This window comes from Orussus abietinus, unplaced genomic scaffold (genome assembly GCF_000612105.2).
Source record: "Orussus abietinus isolate OABI.00-Male unplaced genomic scaffold, Oabi_2.0 scaffold6, whole genome shotgun sequence".
Taxonomy (NCBI): Eukaryota; Metazoa; Arthropoda; class Insecta; order Hymenoptera; family Orussidae; genus Orussus; species Orussus abietinus.
Window position 1 is genome coordinate 1,135,089 of NW_019396002.1, and position 21,628 is coordinate 1,156,716.

Below are 21,628 nucleotides of genomic sequence, written 5' to 3' on the forward strand. Positions count from 1 at the left end.
CACACACAACGAGTCGCATCTACACCCTCTCGTGGGGCGACCACCCCACATAAACCTCCCCACCCCAATCATCAAAGTCACGATAAAAAAATCAAAGAAATCCAGAAACCAAACTCATTCCAGCAGCGCCCAGTCTGGTTTTCCACACACGGCAAGTCACATCTACTCCCCCTCGTAGGGCGACCACCCCACATGCACCTCCCCACCCCAATCATCAAAGTCAAGATAAAAAATCAAAGAAATTCAGAATCCAAACTCATTCCAGCCTGGTCTGGTTTTCCAGGCACGATGAGTCGCATCGACTTCCTCCCCCCCGCGGGGGGTGGGGGTCGCGTGCCCCCGGCGGCGCAGCGTCTCCTCGGGCAGTGTCGGGGCCGCGGCGTCCGCGGTGGCGCCGCGGGGTCTGCGGAGTAGGGATGCAGGGGCGTTTCTGGGAGGCGGAGCCATCGGAAATCCCGGCGGCCTCTCTGTCTCTCTTCCCTCTCTCTCGGCGAGCGGCGTCCGTCATCGCGAGTCGGGCCGCGCTATCGGGGCGCGCGTTAACGGCAGTCGCCGCTCGGGCAGTCGGTCTATAACCGGTGTCCTGCCCAGCTCCTGCGACCAGGACGACACCCTGGTCAGTGCGGGCCCTAGACGCGCGCGGAATGGTGCAGGCCCCCCTGTGGGCAATGCTGTAGGGACTTCTCGGGTGCGGTTTCCCTCCTCCGAGAGCCGCGACTCCTGGAGAGGCCTCCCCGGGTCGGGCATGTCGACCGGAACAGGGCACGACGTTTAGCCCGACCATGATGGAGATCCAGCAGCGACACTCCCCTGTCGGGGTGGGACCCCTCGACTTTTCGCGCAGGGGGGTCGCCGAGGCCTCTGCCTTCCGGGTTGTCAAGCCTAAGCAGCTCTCCTCCGCCCTGGTGCATCGGCAGAACCTGCCGACTGAGGCCAACAACAATGACTTCAACGAAAGCCCACAGATTCCCGACGCGGAAGGTACGCTTAAGGGGGTGGTGAAGGGCGAGATTGAGAAGAGAGGGGGGAATAAACCCTAGAGTACTAGGGAGACTTTGTGGACTTCCCATTTCCTGGGTATAGTATTTTTTTTTACTCGGGATCCTGGGTCTCACTCTTTTTTTTTTTCTACGTATCATTAGATTGCAGTCACTTTCCGTCACTCGCCGTCAGGCGCAGCAAACTCCGTTCGTCCTGAAAATTTCACAAATGTGGACCCTCGGAATCCCTTAAAAGTAAACAGTACGATATACAGTTTGTGAACTTACGATTTGCAGGGTTATTATTTTTTACCCGGCACTCCGAGGACATCTTAGAAATATTATTAGCTCAGGGTGACTTTCCGCCAGGCAAACTCTGTTATCCCTGAAAATCTCACAAATGTGATACCTGAAAACGCCTCGAAACTGAACGGACGTCGGGTGGGGGCCCTGAAAAGAATCACAGTTTATTAGGTGGAAAATGGGTTTGTAATTTTTAGAATACCGATTCTTAATCAACTACGGTCATAGATTTCCCTTCGCGACCTTGTAAAACTCTAACGTGGTGTCACTCGAAATTAATTAATTTATGAGTGGATATTAAGATTCGAGGCGCGGCGCTTTTAAGTTTCTTACTATTTTATTCAATTAAGTGTGTGGGTCTTTTTTAGAATTATGTTGTGGTCACCTCGGTAGAGGGTAGGAAACTGTCTGGAGGGTGTCTATGCCAGTGATCGGTTAGGGGCGGTTCGAATCGCCCGGGGTGGTTACTCTATATCGACGGAGATTAGTCTTGTCGTGCACTCAAGTGCGTGCAGGTGCCCTAGCGGGATGGGGTCCGTTCAACAGGTGAGGGGATGGTCGGCATTAGACGGTCTGCCGTGCTAATGCCTCCTCTAATCGGCCTAATCGGGTTAGAGCAATAATATCGAGCTACCCCCGCGAGGGGAGGCCTAAGTGGCTCGACAGGTAATTGAGAGGTGATGGACGCCGTGGAGATATCTGTCAGGTGTGTCACCTGATTTTTGCACCTCGCGACCCCGCCAAGACGTTCCCCTCTAACGCGCTAATCAAAGACCTCCCTGTTATCACTGGCGATAAAATTCACCGAAATCACAAAATCCATTACCAAAAAAGAAAAAAAAAAAGAGAGAGAGAAAAGAAATTCTAATTAAAAATAAATGACTTTCTCGCGATATCGTTATACATATATATATATATATCAATTAACATATCAATCAGTCGTTCATGAAACATTCCTCCGAACTGGGTACAACGAATCGTTTCAAACTCTACAACGTGAAATTTCATTTCTTACAACAGAAAAAAAAGAAAAAAAAATGGTGAAACGTCTATAAAGAATTTGGAAAAAATTGAAATTTTAAGGGTGGCAGTACTTTTTTTTTGTATGGCCTCCAATTATGTACAAATTTAAACGTAAACGGCTTGAAGGAAATTTTTATGAACGGGACATTTCTCTCTCCACGTTTGCACAGCTTTAAGTTAGTTTAAGGGTAAACTTTCCTCGGGTTTATTATTGTTCATCCCTGTTTCTTTTTTTTTCTTTTCAGGGGTGCAGGGTGTACTTAGGGGTGTTAGACTTGACGGGGATTGCTTTGTGTGTTTAAATTCTCTCTTTTCGGATTTTCGTGGATTTATGGTGATTCGATAGCGGGAGGAGGATAAGCCGTCCGCGGGACGATATCGCCGATTGACGGCAAACACGGGCGTTCGGCTCTCTCGTTATCGGCCCTCTTTCCACCGTGCCCACCCGGTGTATAGGAAAATACGATTTACCTCTGATAAACCTGCGAGAACGAGAGATAGCTTTGCGGCGAGGCAAGCCTAATCTTCGCGCGGCCGTCGGTCTGTATCTCGGATTATCCGGCGTTTCTATTGCAGGGATTACGGTACGCTTTTTAGCCGGCCGCACTTGACGGATTCGCCGTGACTAATCGGGGGAAGGATACATACTATGGGGAGGAAGTAAAAATAGGGATAATCGGGGGAAAAAAGAAAGAACATTAAGGTGACGCGAAAGTGGCATTCGAGAGGTCAATCGTTCGTGAAACTTCTTTTCCTACCTGGGTGTAGAGTCGTTTCGAACTCTACAACGTGAATATGGAAGCGATGAGGAAGGTCTTGACACTCCAGGAACTAGAATTAAAAAGGAAAAATATTTATGGGTATTTTTCAATTTTTGTATTAAAAGAATGAAAAAAAGAGGAATGAAAATTCACGAGGGTCGGGACCTTCCTTTCAGCCTACATATTTATGCTGTAAAGTTTGAGACGATTCGGTACGCCCGGTTCGGAGAAAAGTTTCGTGAACCATTGACCCCTCGGATGGTACTTTCACATCCCCTTAATAAACCAAGCGGAGGGCGCTTTCTCGGTCTCGGGTCAGGAAGGGGATGAGGTGGACGATTAAAAAATGTTTCGGGGATCTAGGCTCCTCATCTGGCACTCGTATGACCTCGAAGAGTGCGTAATGAGTTCGATCCGAAATTTGTATCGATACGATTTCCTTTGAAATAGGTGAGAGGGAAGAAAATCCGAATAAAAGAGAAAAAAGAGGAAAAACCTGAAATTCAAACGGAGGCTCTTCATATGGCACTCAGGGGAGCTCGAGGAATGCACAATGAAATGGATCGAAAATTTGTATCGATACAATTTCGATTGAGAAATTTCTATCGATATCATTTTTCGAGATTGGGACGAAACAGGTGAGCTAAAGGGGGCTGGTAAAAATGTGCGGCTATCGATACTAGTTTTTGGGATCGGGGACGATACAGGTGAGGGCAGCAAAAAGTGAGGGGTAGGAGGGGTAAAAAAGTGCGGAGGTAAGGCGGCGGTTGGCGGGGATCGATCCCGCGACCTCGACCGCTCGCGCGGTTCCTCGCTCGTAATCGCTTCCGGGATGGTCCCGCCGGAGGCCGCGGGGGCGGACCTCGGGGAACTTTGATGTGGAAATTTAGAGGAGCTCCCGCGGGCGCGGCGGCGACGCCGGAGGGTGGGCGACGGCCTGTGCGCCGCTCCACAGAAAGAGAACGAGTAATGGTCCGGGGGCAGGCTTGATAAATAGACGAGAGGTGCTCCCTCCTTTCTAATAAAGACGCTCTTGTCGAGGGGTTGATCTTTCCGACGAACCGGGAATACCAAATTCGACGAGGCTTGAGACGTATCGGCCCTGTGGTCTTCCTCTGGCGCCTCCACCTCCCTCCTCGGAGGGACTCCCCAGGGCACCGAGAAAAAACCAACAGGACTCGCTTCCTCCTCCCTCCTGGAACATTTTTTTTCTTTCTTTCTTTCAAATAATTTATACATGTTATTGAAAGGAAAACAAAAGTAGGGGTTGGCACGGATCGAACTCACCTGATGCACCGCTGTTCATCTCTCGGCTTGGGGATGTAAAGGGCCCTTCTCGTGATTCTTCCCTCGGTTCCTTTACCTGTATCTTTACCTGTTATGAATTTATGTCGGGCATAATATTCGTCTTACTTATCGTATGATCGTTTTTCCAGGGGGATGCAACGTGCGATTGCTGTTCCCGAGGCTCTGGGCCCCCTTCGGGGGTGCCAACGAGATGACCGACCTCCCACCCCTGCCGAGGAGTCACTCAGGTGTGTACCTGATCTAATTGTCCGATTTACAGATTCTATATTTTATTCCTCACGAGATACCTTCACCCTTGCGGTACCGTCATTACCATAGAGCGATATCAATGCGGGCCTAGAGAAACGCGGTAGAGTTTCGCGCCAAGTCATTTATTTTTTTCTTTTTTTTTTCTATCATCATCTTTCGACTCGAAGGGGAAATTCCCGTTTACCCTTGGAGTCCTTATGGACGTAGAGCGGGGGATAAGTGGATTTGGTAGATTTTCCTCGTCGTCGATCGTTAAGGGAGCGACCGGTCGGTCGATTGGCCTGTAAACGGCAGCACGCGTGACGCGTGCCCTCTTCTCTCTCGGGCACTCCACCCCAATTGGAGCAGATTAGAGGCGCAACGCGGGATTCGGTCGGTCTCTTTGTTCTCGAGTTGTGGCCCTTCGGTGTACCTACGCCGAATTAGCGACTTCTCGCGTTCAACGGCCAAGACGCGACGTCTTGCAAAGCCGTCTGGCGCCGCCTCGAAGAGCGCCTCCACCTCTTGGGAGACTCTAAGGATCCTGACCCTTAAATCCAGTAATCATTTCGTATCACCTTAGGAGTCTTTATTTCCATGAATTTACACATCTCATGCCCTATTTTAATTTTTCTATTTTATTTTCGCGCTTTTTTCTTTCACTCTTACTCCCGTTTTACGAATTTTTGATTTGTTAGCAATTGTCAGGATCTCGTAAGGGCAGAATTATCTGTATGTCATAGATTATTTAATAACCTAAAAATTTGGTTCTTTGGGGTAAAAAGTGATACCAAGGAATAATTTTATTCCACGTTTCACATATTATTGTCATCGTCGACGTGGAAAGCACGAGTCAAAATTGTTCACGATCGGTCTGAAAAGCACAACTGCATAATTTTCTTTCCCTAATTGGAAGACACTCAACAATGTCCAGGACGGTTCAGAGTGATTAGTCCAATCCAAGTTCGGCGAGTACATCGCAGCCTCGTTGGCGAAGTCGGTCCCTAGTTAATTCCTCCGTTTAAGAGGAAGCCGGAAGAGAGGTTACAAGGTAAAATGGCGGCGGAAAGTCAAAGCGGCAAAGAGGATCGGTGCCGTAGAGGGAGCTCCACGAGGGACGGCGGAGGATTAACGGTGGTCGTTAACTCGATCTAATTGTCCCCCCTTGGCTTGGCCTCACTCTATTAATCCAAACCACCGTCCTCGCGGTCGTCATCAAAGATGGTCTCGAGCGCGATTCGATGCCGTTTTTTCTCCGGGGTGGAGGGGAGGAAGCTTAATCCGCGTCTCTCGGCGCATCCGTTCCTCGTAGGCGAGCAACCGAGGAGAGAAAACGAGCAGGGCGAAGGTCGGCTCCTCGAAAAACGTCCAAAAGAAGGAGCAGGAGGCACTCGGGGAATCTTGCGAAATCCCCGCCACGCGAGTCCGACCCGGACCAACCTCCGGCCCATCTGCCGAGGGTCCCTGCATCGTCGCTTTTTACGGCATTCCGAGGACGAGCCAGACGAGATGCAGCGCGGGTGCAGGGAAGTCGAGGCGCAGCTCCCAGTGAACATCTGGTGGACTCTTCGGGGGTGTCCTCGGGGTCGGGGAGGGTCGCAAGGTGCATGTGTGACGGCGACGAGGGGATTCGGTTCTGGTCTTGCGGACGTAATCTTGACGTCTCAGAATTCGTCATTAAGAGACGTAGACCACGGGAGTCCTGCTCCTGAATTTGATAACCCACAAGAGGGAACGATAAGCAAATGAGCAACAAGAGCAAACGATAAACAATGGTCTTGCGGACGTAATCTTGACATCTCAGAATTCGTTATCAGAAGACCTAGACCATGGGCGTCCTGCTCCTGATTTTGATGATCAAGAGGAGGGAACGATAAGCAAATTCGGCCTTCCAATCTCGTAGGTCCTTGCATTTCCTCGCCAACGTGCAGTGATAAGAAAAGTAAAAAAAAAATTGTAACGCCACTTGCGCACCGAAAGAAAAAGAAAAATGTTCATTTAACCGAAGGAATATTTTGCTAATTCAAAGAATATTTCACTCGAATAAAATGGAATAAATCGGACGCAGCGGTCTATTTTTTTTTTCCGGAATTATCGCATGACTTTTACAAGCCATGTAATGATTTTTGGAATTGAAAATGTACATCATTCGATGCACTTTTTTTATTTCTCTCGGTGCATTTGCTCATTATCGAAATGTATTCTCGAGCACGTGTCGCCGTGAAAAGTGAGCAAGCCGAAATCGATCCCCTAATCACCGGGATAAATCATTACCTGCTCCAACCCCGGCTCACGTAATCTCGCGATAACTCTCATGATAACCCCACTGGGAGGAAATTTCCGAGTCACGGGCGAAATTCTCGCAGCTTTGGAGAATCCGGTCTGCGGGGGTCCTGAGGGGATCGGGGGAGAGGCCGACCCTGGAGGAATGAAAATGGAGTCACGTAGGAGGCCCCCTCCCCCCGGTGGGTGGAGGGTGGTGGGTCGGGCAACGCTAACGAGGCTTCGCTAGAGACGCCGGCAGCATCCGAGAGATCATCCCCGGGATCATCCCTCGAGTCCGGATTTTCGACGGCATTTTCCATTTCGGGGACTCGCAATTTCATCCCCCGCCATGATTTACGGGGATGCGTCGGCGATATCGGCGCGATTGCGACGCTTCTGGCCGACGCCCCTCCGCCCCCAATGGAATGCGCCCAATATCGTCCCGGTCCCTCTTTATTAACGGGATGCACCCGCGCACCACGTGCCTCGGTACATATTATATCGATAATCCGGGAGAGCGTCGCGACGGGCACGCGTCGGACGTCTCACTGCAATCGTATTATCTATCGGCCAGCTAATCACATTCGGTCTCCTCTCCTTTTGACGGTCGCAGGGGATGAGCCCCGTCACTAAATCACGGGTGCCCGAATTGCGTGCAAGGACCTCCTGAGGGATGCCTCTCCGTTTTTCGGGTCCCTTTTCGAGGGCCCTCGGATCCCTAATCCCGAAATTAAATAATAAATTATATTCAATGACCTTGAAATTTAAGACCACTTCAAACCTCTCTTATGGGGACTGTGCGGTCTCGCGGCGACATTATCTTCTGATTTATTGGAAGGAAAGGAGGGAATGAAAAATGTTAGGAGGCTGCCTTTCCTTTTAAATGTCTCTCTTCCAGGATAACTTTCCTAGACCTCAGAACGTAAAAGTCTCCTCATTTTAGGTCGCCTCTCCTTCGGGCTGGGTTATTAAATATTGCCCCCAGAATCTTACAACTTGCCAGCAATTAGAATTCGGAGTTTTCGAGGTCGAGAAATCCTCCCCCCCCCCCTAAAAAAAAAATTCCAAAATCTCTCCCAATATTTATTAATCTTCCAAGATCTCTAAACAGAGAGTCTCATTTTACAGATCGCCTCTCCTTCGGGGTGGGTCGACTGGTGGGGTCTCCCCCAGCTCGAAGCCGAAGCCCGTCGCCGTCGCGCTCGGCGTCGCCGGACTCGACGCCGGCCGACGGGGCGTCGGGGGCGCCGCGAGATATCGAGGTGGACGTCGAGGACGAGGAGGAGGTGGACGTGGACGTGGACGTCGAGGAGGTGGGCGAAGAAGACCGCGGGGAGGGCGGCCCCAGCCCGGCGGCGTCGCCGTCGCCGACGTCGCCGACGGTGGCGCGACCGAAACGATCAACGGACTCGTTCAGCGTCTCGGCGCTGCTGCGACCGGACCCGCCGTCGGCGCCGCTCCTGGCGTCGCGAGGAGTCTCGCCGGGTCGCGAGGTGGCGTCGGTGGGGGGCCACCCTCCACCCCCCGCGACGGCCCCCTCGGCGATCCTATACCCGCCGCTGCACCTGCAGGGTGGCCTGCTCCCCCCGCACCCCCACCACCCCCTCTCGTACCTGCACCCCCAGCTGCTACCTCACCATCTGCTGCCCCCTCACCTGCACCCCCTGCTCAGGGGAGTCCACCCTGGACACCCTGCCATCCACTCGGCACACGCCGCGGCCCATGGACTGCACCACCCCCACCCTCTCGGCGATGTCTACAGCTGCGTCAAGTGCGACAAGATGTTCAGCACCCCCCACGGCCTCGAGGTCAGTGCGCACCCCTGATTTCACTTGTCGACTCGAATGTAAATAAGACGCGGGATTAAATCCATTCTTTACGGGGGGTCTATGTGATGTCTATCAAATGTCCCTACATAAACGCATAAAAATTCAATTCTTGCAACGCACAGTTCGATGCAAAAAATACTTTTTCTATTTTTTTTGGAGTAAATCTAAAGTTGATAAGAAGCGCTGCATTTATTCCCGGGTGATTTCGATATCGCGAGGAGTTGCCATGCAATTATCTTGGAAGAATTCTCGTAAGGGGAAAAAGAACTGTCATGAAATAATAATTCTCAAGAAAAATGGAATTTCATTCGTGAGGAAAAACTTCAACCGAAGAAAATGTGTTCATGAAAAGGTGTTGAGTGGTAACATTCGTTCGTGAAAAAGATTGTTGAGGAAAAAAAGAGTATTTTCGTGTAAATTTTTTCGTCTTCGTGGAGACGTTTTTTTCTTTATGTGCTCTTTTCTCACCCCCAGGTCCACGCGAGGAGGTCGCACAACGGCAAGAGGCCCTTCGCCTGCGAGATGTGCAACAAGACCTTCGGCCACGAGATCAGCCTAACGCAGCACAGGGCGGTGCACTCCGCGGAGAAGGTGTTCGAGTGCAAGCAGTGCGGGAAGGCCTTCAAGCGGTCCAGCACCCTGAGCACCCACCTCCTCATCCACTCGGACACGCGGCCGTACCCCTGTCAGTTTTGCGGGAAACGGTTCCACCAGAAGAGCGACATGAAGAAGCACACCTACATACACACAGGTGAGCGCGAGCCGGCCGCCGCGTCAATTAGCGTCCCGGGGATAAATAATACAGATAACATGCGCGAGACCCCCCACGGACCCCAGGACCCGATGGACCCCCCGATCCGCAAGGGCTGGTCCAATAATCTTAATGTCTTGCGAGTGATTCCTAAGGGACGAGGTCCCGTCGCCCGTGGGAATCTCGCCCCATATGCCCCCCCATAATCGGGGACCCCCGTCATTCGCGTTATTATATATATATATATATGCGTAAAAAAAATTTTTTTTCATATTTTCCTGAATTTCTCCACCATCGACATCGGGGGGTATTTAATGCAGGGGGGTCGGAGTCGCGCTCGGAAAGTGATTAATACGGGGCGATAGAGCTCGTTGATGATGAAAGTGGTTAGAAACCAGAAAAAAAAAACAACAATACACCGGGCATATTTCCCCGGTTGGTTCGCCCCCACGGGCCTCGCAATGTCGCGGCGGATGGGAATGTGATGCGCCACCCTGAAGAGAGGGGGTTGGTTGCCCGAGTCTCTATGGGGCTGGTCGCGGGAAAAATCGAATCCTTTTAAGTCGTGAAAATCTTCAGGATAGGTATTAGGCATATGGGAATGATTCGTTATCAAGATATGAACTGTCTAGAGTGGAGTTTGAAAAATCTGAATTTTCCTCGAAAACCCCTTCCCCCTCCCCTTTAAGATCCAAAATTGATAAGAGAGTCCACATGTAGGTATCAGGTCTACGGGTGGAATTATTTATCATCAGGATATGGACTGGCTAGAGGAGTAGGTCGTAGGTAGACAGGGATGGGTTGAGTGGGGGCCGGGACACTTGACACTTGTGACGGAGCGGAGCATCGCGGGGGGTGGGTGGTGGGTGATAAGGGGACAGGGGGTGGCGCCTCGGGTGCGGACACGGCAGAGGAGGAAGCACGCACGGAGGGTGCGAGAGGAAGGCGTGGAAGAGGGTAACTCGAAGGGGTCGGTCTCTCGGCTGGGTTTTGTATCGTATCCATGGCAACCCTCCCGATGTCTTATCAAATTATCACCTTGTCCCCCCTCCCTCCCTCCCTCCACCCTTGGCTGCCCCTGTTTTCCCGTCTTCTCGCCCCGCGCCCTAAGGAGCCCCGACAAAAGAGGATGCGACAAAGCGAAAGCGATGGTCACTCCTCCCGCTAACGACCCGCGGGGGTGGCCACCCCTCCTATCCCGAGGGTCGCTACGGAACATTTAATTCATTATTCAGGGGGGATGAAAAATTCAACGGACCTCCAACCCACCGCCTAATGCCGGCGGTCCGCTCGAATTACCCTCCGGGAGAGGGAAATCGTCCTGCAAACGACGTTTCGGCTCGGAAAGGGGTGCCCACCCCCCCGAGCGGTCAGGTACCCTCCATCCCCCCGGCTGAAATTTATTTGTCAATTTTAAAAACTCCGCCCTTTTTAACCCCCGACTCTAAGATACCGAGAAACCCCTTGGAAGTCGCTCTGATTATATTGTACCGCGTTTTCTTCTTTTTTTTTTCTTCTTTCCTTGATACACATTCATCCCCTGAAAGTGGGGGAGTGCAACGGAAAGTTGATAAGTACTCCATTTCGTTTAAAAAACAAGCGTAGAGAAAAAAAATGAAGGAAGTTGACTCAAAGACGTGCGATAAGATGTCAAAGTAATGTCATACCTAGTGGAGAAAATTCGTTTAAAATAATTGTTTCTTGAAATTGTTAGGGTGAAGGATAGGTTCCCACTTTCACATCACCTTGATACAGTCTTTCTTTCCTCGGTGTAGGTTTGCCTTGAATAAAAGGAAAGAGGGAGAAAAGAAAAAAAAACTGGAAAATGTGGGTCGCCACCGTCAGGGGTGGTTCCGGGCCTCGCGGCTAATGAGAATCAGCTCTGCGACCCCCGTGGATATCTCTGGGGCCATGTGCAATAAGGGCGCGGCACCTCCCCTGGGACCGGCGCAGGGGGTACGGCCGCGGCGTAACGTAAAATCATTATTAGGTACGTAGGTGGGTGCCGGTGGCAGTGCACGAGCCCAGTCAGGTCTCGAATGGGGTTGGCAGGGCTTGCGGGAGAAGGAACACCGAGAATAAGAGCTCGGCAAATATTGTTCGTGCACGAGCCCACCCGGAATGGCGAGGGCGTGAACCGGCCTCGGTTACGGTGCGAACAACCCCAGGGTGGAAATCCCGTTACGATAGAGGGAAAAAAGGGAAAAGTCGGTAAGGCAAAATGGCGGATTTTTCGCGATCCCGTCGAGGAAGGGCGGAAAAAGTTCCGGTCAACTCGGGACCCCGGGAATTCCAATTTGGGGGCTGGTCCAGCTTTTCCGGGGTTTTCCGAAAACTGTCCTTCCCCATTTTGGACTTCGATTTTGTCACGGACACTTAGTTTCCCGGACGACGTCGGAGTCCGCCGATCATCGTAAATCCAGGACGCGATTCCCGCGCAGCCTCTCTCGAAATTAAAACCGACCCCGGTGGGAAAGTTCACGGATCGACCCCGTCGACAGACTCGGCGAACGATTCCCGAGGGGATGATCGAGTCTTTATTAACGGAGAGTGCCGACCGGGGGGCGATCGATCGGTCATATCGCATCCGTCCGGGCTGATTGCTGGATCCTCCGAAATTCCCCACTCCAATCTTTCCAATTATTCCGCGATGTTTCAACCCTTCCCGATCTTGCCCCGAAATTCACGGTGGAAATTTCACCCGAAAATTATGCAACCGCGATCAACCTCCGGAGGGAATTTATTCTTGTCAGTTTTCGCGAGGAGGAGAAATGTATCCCTTTCAAGGAAAAACCACCCTCAAACAGGGACTGCCATGTTTTGTTTTTTTTCCAATAGAAATAATCGTACGAAGAAAAAATCCACCCCTAGCGAGGAACCATCACATTTTGCCCCGCAATAATTTTCGCACAAACAAAAAATCCATTCCTTATGATGAAAAATCACCCTTTACCAGGAGAACTACACGATTAGGCCCAGAATAAATACTCTTGAGATTGAAAAGTCCCCCTCTAAGGAAAAACCACCCAAACCAGGAAGAAGGGCACGTTTGGCTAGGCATACTCTCATCCAACCCAGTCCAGTCCAACTCTCATAGATCTCGTCGGAAAAAAAATCAAAGGGGTGGCTCACAGGTGACACGTCGATCGCCACTTTGAAATTTCGAGCCAGGGGGTGTTAAGGGGTGTTTCGGGGGCGAAATTGGTGATGCCGGTGGTATCGATCGCGGGGACCTCGCACGTGCCCCCGTCGCTTCGGCACCTCTCGAGTGTGCATCGCGGACGTGCCCTTAACCACACAGTGCGCAGCCCCTCTGTTTTCACGGCAAACACGACCTGTCCGATCGGGCCGGGGCAAAGTAAAGTCAACGGTCCACTTTTAACGCGGCAACCTGCAAAAGCATCCGCCCCGGTGGCGCATCTGTTGGATTTTTGGAGCACCGCGGATAAGAGAGTCGCGAAAACCGAGGGAGGGAAGAAACTCGATAGGTCTTGGGTAAATCAGTTAGCTCCTTAGTGCCGTCCTGCCACAAGGGACGGGAGGAGTAATCCGCTCCCTACCGATCACGCCGGATGGATGGCTATTGAATTATTGCGGCGACGATCGCATTAGGAGTCGTGACAAATCCGATCTGCGATCCCGCGAGTACCGCGATATCGGCTCGTCCTGGTAAAATCGAGACTGCCAGCGGATCCGATGACGATAAGAACCCCCGGATAGCTCGAAGGGTGAAAAATTAACCACCAATACAAAAAGAAATCCCACAAAAGTGAAACACGGACATGGCCAGGACTAGAGACCATCCTCTCTTCAGCTCCCGTCAATTGAATCCAAGTGTTAAATTCAGTGTGGTGAATTAACCACGCGGTGACTTATGAATTTGATACTTGTGATGACCCACCCACAGTGAGGCCTTCATAAATTTAAAACATCTCCAGATTTCCTAGTAACGAGGTTTGGCCCAGGGTACCAGATCAGGCTCCAGGACCACTGGCCATTAACTTCTTCCTGATCCGGGTTGCCATTACTGGTGATACATAACACCGTGGTAACATCTTCAGGACTTTAAAATAGCCCATGTACTTAATTCGTAAAAATTGGCACCAAAGTAGGGCCTCAGTCTAGCCAGGAAGGTGGGGTTTAAACGAGGGAGGTGGTTTTCCGAGTCCCTGGATACGTTTGAAATATATCGAGAGGGGACGGAGGAGGGCCCAGTAATTCCCAGGTCTGCGCTTCCGCGAGCTGCAGCCGATGCACCTATGCTGGCGGTGCATCGGTGAGGCTCCAACACCGGAGGCCGCCTACACGTGTTGGGGGCCGTATGGACAACGCATCCCTGGGCGGCGTCCCGGCCGTATTCCTGCTGGTCGAACGAGAAACGGGCGTGCTGGTCGTGTACCTGAAATAGTAAATACACCGCGTTGTCGGGCGGAATCGGGTCCACGGAGACCGGCCGACACGGGTACCAACTGCGAGCTGGGGTCCCGGGGCTCCGGACACGTCGGCACTTCCGCTGCACGCCGTGTATTAGTTCGCCTCCTATCGGGGTTGTTGCGGGAGGGGTGGCCGTCAAACCGAAACTGGTCCAGGACTGCTTACAACCCTCTGGGAACTTGCACCCCGAAAGCTGCCCGTTGTCCGCAGTAATCGTTATCGTCGCCGTTGTCGCCGCTGCTCCAGGACTCTTGGGAGGTGTTTGGCGCTGTTATCGGCTCCAGGGGGATGATTTGGGCACGGTTTCTTAATTTCCTCCCCGAAGTGGTGCCAATGTGTCGACTTCCAAGGGACCAGGCAGTTCCTGAAGATGCCGCGGAAGGGGCTTCAGGGTTTCCGAGCAATCCATTCGTGGTTTCGTGTGCTGGAAACTGATCCGATAGTCCTAGGATAGTCCTAGACGCCTCGACATCGTCGAGACCAACGAAAGACATAGTTCGATACCTTCCGGCCAACCCTGTACAGGAGGAAACTCCGGTGCCTTTTCTTTGTCCCTCTGGTACCACGTCCTCCAGATAGGCTCCCATGTCCGTCAGGGTACCAGCGGTCGCTCTCGGTTCTCTCAAGTCTGATCATCTCCCGATATGCGAGGGACGTCTACTTGATACGTGAGGTAATCCCGGCCGTGACGCGCAGCCTGGAGGATCGAAGGAAATCCATGCTGGCCTCGAGGTGAAATATGAGACGCGGTACTCCGGTTCGATTCCCTCTTCGCTCTGACGGCTGTCTCTCTCTCTCTCTCTCGGCGGGTCCGCCTCTCTCTTTCCATCGCTCCTTCGTGTCCTTCTCTCGCGGGATTTCGATTGGAGGGCAGACGCCCCCTCTCGGCGGTGGGTCGGAACGTGGTCGATGGAGACGAGAGGAAATCAATGCCTCCGCCAGACTCCGGTGCTCTCTTGGACCGCCGCACCACGTTCCCGGCTCTTTTTCGCCCACCACCTTCCCGGCTCTTTTTCCGCCCACCACCTTCCCGGCTCTTTTTCCGCCCACCACTCGCCCGGGCGGTCCTTGATCTTGCCTCGGTCCGTCTCGTTACTTCTCGCTCCCATCGAAGACCCATCAGCCCTGAGGAAAATCCCGGCTGCCGGAGCACAGCTCGGACGCTTGATTCCACTGGCTCTTCGGGGTGATTTCCCTTAGCTTTAGTTCCTGGTCTCTTTCCCTACCAATATTAAAAAATATCATTCAACCAATGATATATTTCCTCAATTCAAGGAATAATTAATTCCACACTAGTAGACTCTAGTGAATTGTCGTAATTCCGAGGAATTATTTATAACGCGTCTTGACGATTTTCTAGAGCCAACTTTCATTACAGGAAAAAAAAAACGTACATGACATAATATATTTTAACAATTATTTCTGGTATCATCAGTCGACCTCCAGACATTTACAACACACCTGGCAATTTTCTAAAGCCAACTTTCGTTATAAAAGAATAAAATGCATGGTATATATTTTAACAATTATCATCGGTATCATCAGTCGACCTCTAGACATTTACAACACACCTTGACAATTTTCTAAAGCCAACATTCATTATAAAATGAAAAATACATGGTATGAAATATTTTAACAATTATCATCCATGTCATCAGTTAATCTCCAAGTAGAATTTCCTTCTGCAGGAGGTGGAGACCCAGGAAACATAACCTCACCCCGAATCGCGGCCTCGCGAGGTATAAGATACCTCGGAGGACTCGTCGAGTGCCGTTTGTAAAAGCGATCAAAGTGCCGTCTCGGTTTGCGCCTCGGCCTCCGCCACCCTCTTCGGGTCGCCCCTCGGGAAGGGGTGAGTCCCTCGGCAACGAGACCGGAGAGGTCGAGCGCGCCCGCGAGGAGGAGGACCCTCAAGATTTCCCGGAGTTTAATATAGTTTTAGGGGCGGCGGCCGACAGCCGGGAGTGTAATGGCGTCTTAAACCTCAGTGGTTCTCGATCTCGCCTTAAAGATTCACCCCCCGAATCTCGACCCTCTCGATAAATCTTTGACCGGCGCGGCGGTGCGATTCGAGTGCACGAGCACCCAGAGCATCCCGGTGCACTCCGGGGTGGGGAGTGCGGGTGCACCGAGCGCCGCAGCGGTCGAACGAGCTGCAGGAAGATAAAGACAGGGGGCAACCTCGGAGCGAACTCGGACGGTTCTTGATTTTTACGAGCCAGTAAATTCTCCGGAGGGGTTGGAAAGGGGGGGGATGAACCAAGCTCCCCGAGACCGACGCCAGGATACGCTCCTCCGTGGACGTGGTCGATGGCGGTATAAGGCGCCGAAGTAGCGCCGATTTCCCGGAAAAAATGATATATCCACGCTTCCACTTTCTACATCTGAAAATAATCCCGCGTTATTTCTTGCGCTCGAACTTTCCATGGGAAAATAATGGGCCGGTGTTCCTTCTAACCTCGAGAATTCCCCGTGATTTCAAGCCTTAGACCTTACCGAACGTGGACGCCATGTTGGATTTCCTTGAATGCCGATCATTTTGAAATTCTTATCGCTACCGGTTGGGAAAAACGTTATCCTGGATGTCTGAATAGGCGTTCCCTTCCAAAATGTGAATTTATATCATTATTTAACGAGAACCGACGCCATCTTTTTTCCTTCTCGAAGCCTCCTTAGGGTGATTTCCCGGTTCTTCGCGCATATTTCGGGGCCCGACCTCACGAGGCCGCATTCCCGTCCCTGCCACGGCGACGCCAGGTCGAGTTGATATAAATCGTCGCGCGGCGGCGAGATTGAAGGCTCGACTAACGAGTTGTTTATGGATCCACCCCCGAGCGCGGCGACCGGACAGGGTGGATGGATGGGGAGTCCATTAACGGCCTCTGCTTGCAGCCCGCATAGTTCGCATACCTGAATCTGCCTGGGTCTCGCGGTTGCCAGGGCAACGGGGGTTGGAGCCGCCCCCGGCCGCCAATCAGAGCTCGCGGCCGAGATGAGAGAAACGAGCGCGGGGCCGCTCCCACCCTTCTTCTTTCGTCTCTCTCGCTTGCCGTCGGCGGCCGCGCGTGGGAGAGAGAGGGCGATACCACCACTCCGCCCGCATCCTGCCTTCTCCCTTCTCCCTTCTCCCTCGCCCCTTCCCCCGCGCCCCTCGCTCCCTCTCGCTCGCTCTCTCGACCATCCGCGCCGGGGCGGCTGAGATTCCCGCTTGGGAGGAAATCTTGACCGGGCGTGCCTCGCATCCCTGAAACCACCCCCGACCCCGGATCCCCCGCCCGGCGCCTCCCCTCCAGGGGAGGGTCTCCTCTATGCGGATTAAAAACCGCCGGCCCGTGAACTCGGCCCGGCCTCGCTCTCCTGAAATTTAGAGCCGGATCATGCACTATGCATGCCTCCCTCCGGGGCGACGCCTTTTTTAAGTCGATGCGCCGCTTTTGTTCCGGGGGCGGGTCCTTCCGACGAAGGGTCCATTCGTCTCAGGAAGGGACGACACCCATCCTTATCGAGGAATCACCCGATTCCGGGCATTTCTATTTGGACAAATTATTACAGTCGGATATATTTTGTATTTAGTATTCTTGGTAGGGCGAACTGGATTTTCGAAATGTCACCTCTCATAAGTCTCTACTACATTAGCCCAAAAAAAATTCATTGAACCGAAGAAGCAGATTTTTTACTCGAAGAATAATTATCTCGCTTAAATAGGTTGTCATACAGTTCCGAAGAAACGTCGTATACGATTTATTCGATTTTATTTAATCCTAACAGTTGTTCTCTGAATTTACACAATATTTCGTCGTTACTACTCAAAGAAATATTTATTTGGTTGAATGAAAATATTTTTTATTCGGGGCATGATATTATTCCGCAAATATTTATATAGATGTATGATCGTACGTTGGAGATATTTTCAATTTAAAGGTACACCCTGCTTCTTTTCGAGGTCGTCGTACCTCACGTGGATTTTGTTTACCGTTTCAGGCGAAAAGCCGCACAAGTGCCAGGTGTGCGGGAAGGCGTTCTCGCAGAGCAGCAACCTGATCACCCATTCGAGAAAGCATACAGGCTTCAAGCCCTTTGCCTGCGAGCTCTGCGGTCGAGCGTTCCAACGGAAAGTGGACCTTAGGAGGCACCGCGAGACGCAGCACGCCGATCTAGGGGCCGCGAGCCACCGCCCACCAATCGGCGCGCTGCCCCAACCGAATCTGGCCAATGGGAGCGCGCCGATTCTCCAGTGAGCCGAGCCTCGTGATTGGACGGCCGCGGCTCCAAGAGAAATACTCCAGTCGACCCGCATCCCGATCAGGGGATGAAAATGTGAATTTTTACGACATACGTGAGAGACCGCACACTGATCTGCCCATGGAAACGGCAAAATCGACAGAGAGGAAACTCGGAGTCTATTAATTCCTCCTATCGCGTGAAATAACTGCTGATAATTGAGATATATCTAAGATTTAGAGAAAATGATAAAGGACAGCCTATCGTTGTTCCGAGTGAATCGTTAATCTCCCTCGAAACTGCAATTCTTAAGGATCCTTGGCGAAGGAACCGAACGATCGAAGGAGTTATTTATTTTTCTCGGCCGAGGCGATAGGTTTTCCTTATCTCGATTAAAGGGTGCAATCGTATCTCTCGGTAGGCCGTATCGTCCAGCCACAGCTCGGAGGACTTTTCACTCTAATAACCTGCTATCTGTCGCTAATCGATAATCTGTACTATATCTCTCTCTCTCTCCCTCACCTATGTAGACACCTCGAATTACGCGGGAAAGGTCGATTTATCGCCAACGGATAAAAACGGCGGTTCGTTTGGTTACGCAAAATGGACGAGGCCGCGTGGGCGAATTTCCTTCCCTTCGCAAATTTCAGGCCAACATTGCGCACCCGAAAGTATTTCCTGTTAAACAATTCGTTTACTCTTTCCCCTGTTTTTTTTTAATCCAACCCAGCGTGAACAACCTTTCCCGTGTATTTCCGCCATTTCCTCCCTCTCTCTCTCTTCCTCTCTTTCTCCCTATATTTTGCATATCCTTTTCTAGCAGCTGTTCCGTACGGAGGGCATCCCCAGTTGCAACTGTGACCAAGATTGTAAATAAAATACCTAGTGTCTATTCTCGCGTAGCGTTAAGCGTATAAATATATAAATATAAATAAACAAAACTCTATACATATATATATATATACATAAATATAAATAGAAGGAAGAACAAATGGAATCGTTGCACAAACTAGGTGGTGTCCACCGATTCTCGCCAAAGGAAAGTGACATTCCTAGTGTATCCCATTACCTTCTCATCTCTTTCGATCTCTCTCTTCCACTATTCCTATCGATCTCTGTCTCATCCCCTATCTCTCTATCTCGCATTCTACCAAAGGTTTTATTGTTGTACTATTGATTCCTGTGTAATTATTGTAATTAGACCTCTCTATTATTATTATATTATTATTAATTATTATTGTCACGATTAACAATAAACGCTGTTACCATTTGTACGCGTTGGTTGCGGACGAGAGCTCTCCACGATTCATGTCCTGAATTCAATCCCTCAATTTAAATCGAAAAATGTAATTTTTGTCAAGGGAAGGTTTAGATTAATTAATTTCACCTAGAAATATCATTAATCTCCTCTTCACTAACAGGGGTTCGTTTAATGAACAGACCCTCCATCCTCAACTAATCACTTGAAATAATAACGGAATATTAAATATTTATTTAAACCAAGGAAAATTCATGTTCGGTCGGAAAATCATCACCAGAGATAATTGTTTGGGATTTCTATTAAAAAAAAAAGAATGATAAATGCAACAACTTTTTAAAAAAATATCCAGAAAGCCATGGGTGGATAAGGGAAAATCAGGAAGGGGAGACCTCAGCATCCTTCGATGGACCGATTCCGAGATCGTCCCAAGTTTCAAGTATATCGTAGTCGTTTCTCGCGAGATTCCATAATCAGGAGAACGAAAGCGATCACGTTTGAAGGCCTCGAATGATCCCTGTACTCGATGGGAAGAGACGCTGCCAATTAAGGAAACTGCCGACTACCCCCTTGGCCCAATATGTTCCCCGTCCACGTGGGTGGAGTGTTCCCTTCTCATTTTCGCAAGTAGTTCGAGATTTCCCGGCAGTTCGGTCGTTACCCGGGGCGGACCCCTCTTCTGGGGGCAGGGGACAGAACGCAAGGTACTCCGGAGTTAGGAGAACGCACATAACGGCACTGACTGCGCGATACCGTGACGCAGCCACGAGCAGATTGGACAGTTATTGCATTCTGGGTAAGATTAATTGATACGCCGGGGGTGGCGTGCGACACCGACGGTGGTGGAGGCGCTGGTGGTGAAGGTGGAGGTGCCGATGGTAGTGGTGAAAGCACTGACTGTGTCGGTGACACACTGACAGTGGAGACTCTACTGGAATTATAGACACGGTGATGATAGTATCAAAGGCACTGATAGTACTAAAAACGTTCTCATTGCTGGTAAAATCACACTATTTTTATTCACTCACCTTCTCACTATTACTATTTATTGATGATAAAGTCACACTAGTAGTGGAAGTAGTAGTGGAGATGTCTCCAGTGACGATGAGACCGTTCCACAATACCAGCGCTATTGGTGATGATGAGAGTACTCGCAATACCAGTAGAGGCGCCGTCAGCGATGACGCGGCGCTCAGTAGTAGTGGAGGCGCTGACAGTGGCGGTGGTGCCTCAGTCGGTGACGGCGGGTCGTGGTGGTAGGACCGGAGGCGCGCGGACCCATCCCTGTTCCAGGGGTCCGGAGACAGTTAGGGATGAGCGGTGATTAACAGATCGAACCAGGCCACCCTGACTCCAGTCATCGAGTAATAGAGACCCTCATTATTAAACCGAGACCCTGTAAATCTCTCGGAGCACCCTCGAGGGCTTCCCTCCGGACTTCTGGCCGAGTTCCGGAGTTGGACGACCCAAGTAGGGTCGGATGATCAGAAAGCAAGCTGATAAGATTTAGAATTAAGGCCGGTCGAAGTGCTTCTGATTTTCCTGATTGTCACGCGAGTCTTTACTCGAGCTGATGGAGCAACTATTAATACTTGTGACAGTTATTAAATAACGAAGCACTTAAAGATAGTATTTTAAATTGTAGGATTGCGGAGAGGAAAGTAACCTCGCCCCCTTCTTTGGGGCGGCTTTCTCTCGGGGCGGGTCAATCCCGAAATACGGGGCTAAAACACGGCTCCTCCTCCCGTGGCTCTTGATGTTTGATGCAAGAGTCACTTCGGGGACAAGTCGGTACCGCGTATGCGGAGATAGGGGGTTATGACTATTAAGGAATTCACAACCCCCGGGGGGAAGTCCTCCCTGAAATATGACTACCGAGACTCCGGCCCCCTCGCTGGATGGCCACGGAGCGTACCAGCGAACCGGCGAACCGGCGAACCGGCTGGTTCCTGGTATTATTTACAACCACCCATCCCCGGATCCGGCGGCGGGCAATATAACTCCGCGGAGTCGGGGGCGGCGCGGTGTCGCCAAATTGGTAAAACCTGCCGTCCCTCCGCCATCTCCCGAGACGTGCGTGACGGATGCCGAGCGTCGGGGCGGCGGGGGCGGGAGTCGGGAATTGAAATGCCGCGAAGAGCTGCCAGCCAACGACACATCGCACGGAGAAGGGAAGATCGATCGCGATCGCGCCGTTCGCCGAAGACGGGGGTGACCCCCGACCCCCTCAAGAAACCTTCGAACATGACGAAAAAGTCGCATCCTCC

At 51.2% G+C, this 21,628-nt stretch overlaps 1 protein-coding gene across 1 annotated transcript; it reads left to right on the forward strand.

Moving 5' to 3' along the window:
- Nucleotides 1-571: 571 nt before the first annotated feature.
- Nucleotides 572-19,926, forward strand: LOC105704451 (zinc finger protein Gfi-1b). The gene is made up of 5 exons (XM_012433667.2): nucleotides 572-981; nucleotides 4,504-4,602; nucleotides 7,997-8,676; nucleotides 9,172-9,448; nucleotides 17,864-19,926. Exons 1-5 carry the CDS (start codon nucleotides 783-785, stop codon nucleotides 18,118-18,120), a joined length of 1,512 nt encoding a protein of 503 aa, XP_012289090.1. The 5' UTR covers nucleotides 572-782; the 3' UTR covers nucleotides 18,121-19,926.
- Nucleotides 19,927-21,628: the final 1,702 nt, after the last annotated feature.

What these genes read in the sequence shown, in the direction of transcription:
- LOC105704451 (XM_012433667.2), top strand. Translation starts at nt 783, where the DNA reads ATGATGGAGATCCAGCAGCGACACTCCCCTGTCGGGGTGGGACCCCTC. An exon ending in GCACCCCCCACGGCCTCGAG is followed by an intron (nt 8,677 to 9,171) that starts GTCAGTGCGCAC and finishes TCTCACCCCCAG; the next exon opens with GTCCACGCGAGGAGGTCGCA. An exon ending in GCACACCTACATACACACAG is followed by an intron (nt 9,449 to 17,863) that starts GTGAGCGCGAGC and finishes TTACCGTTTCAG; the next exon opens with GCGAAAAGCCGCACAAGTGC.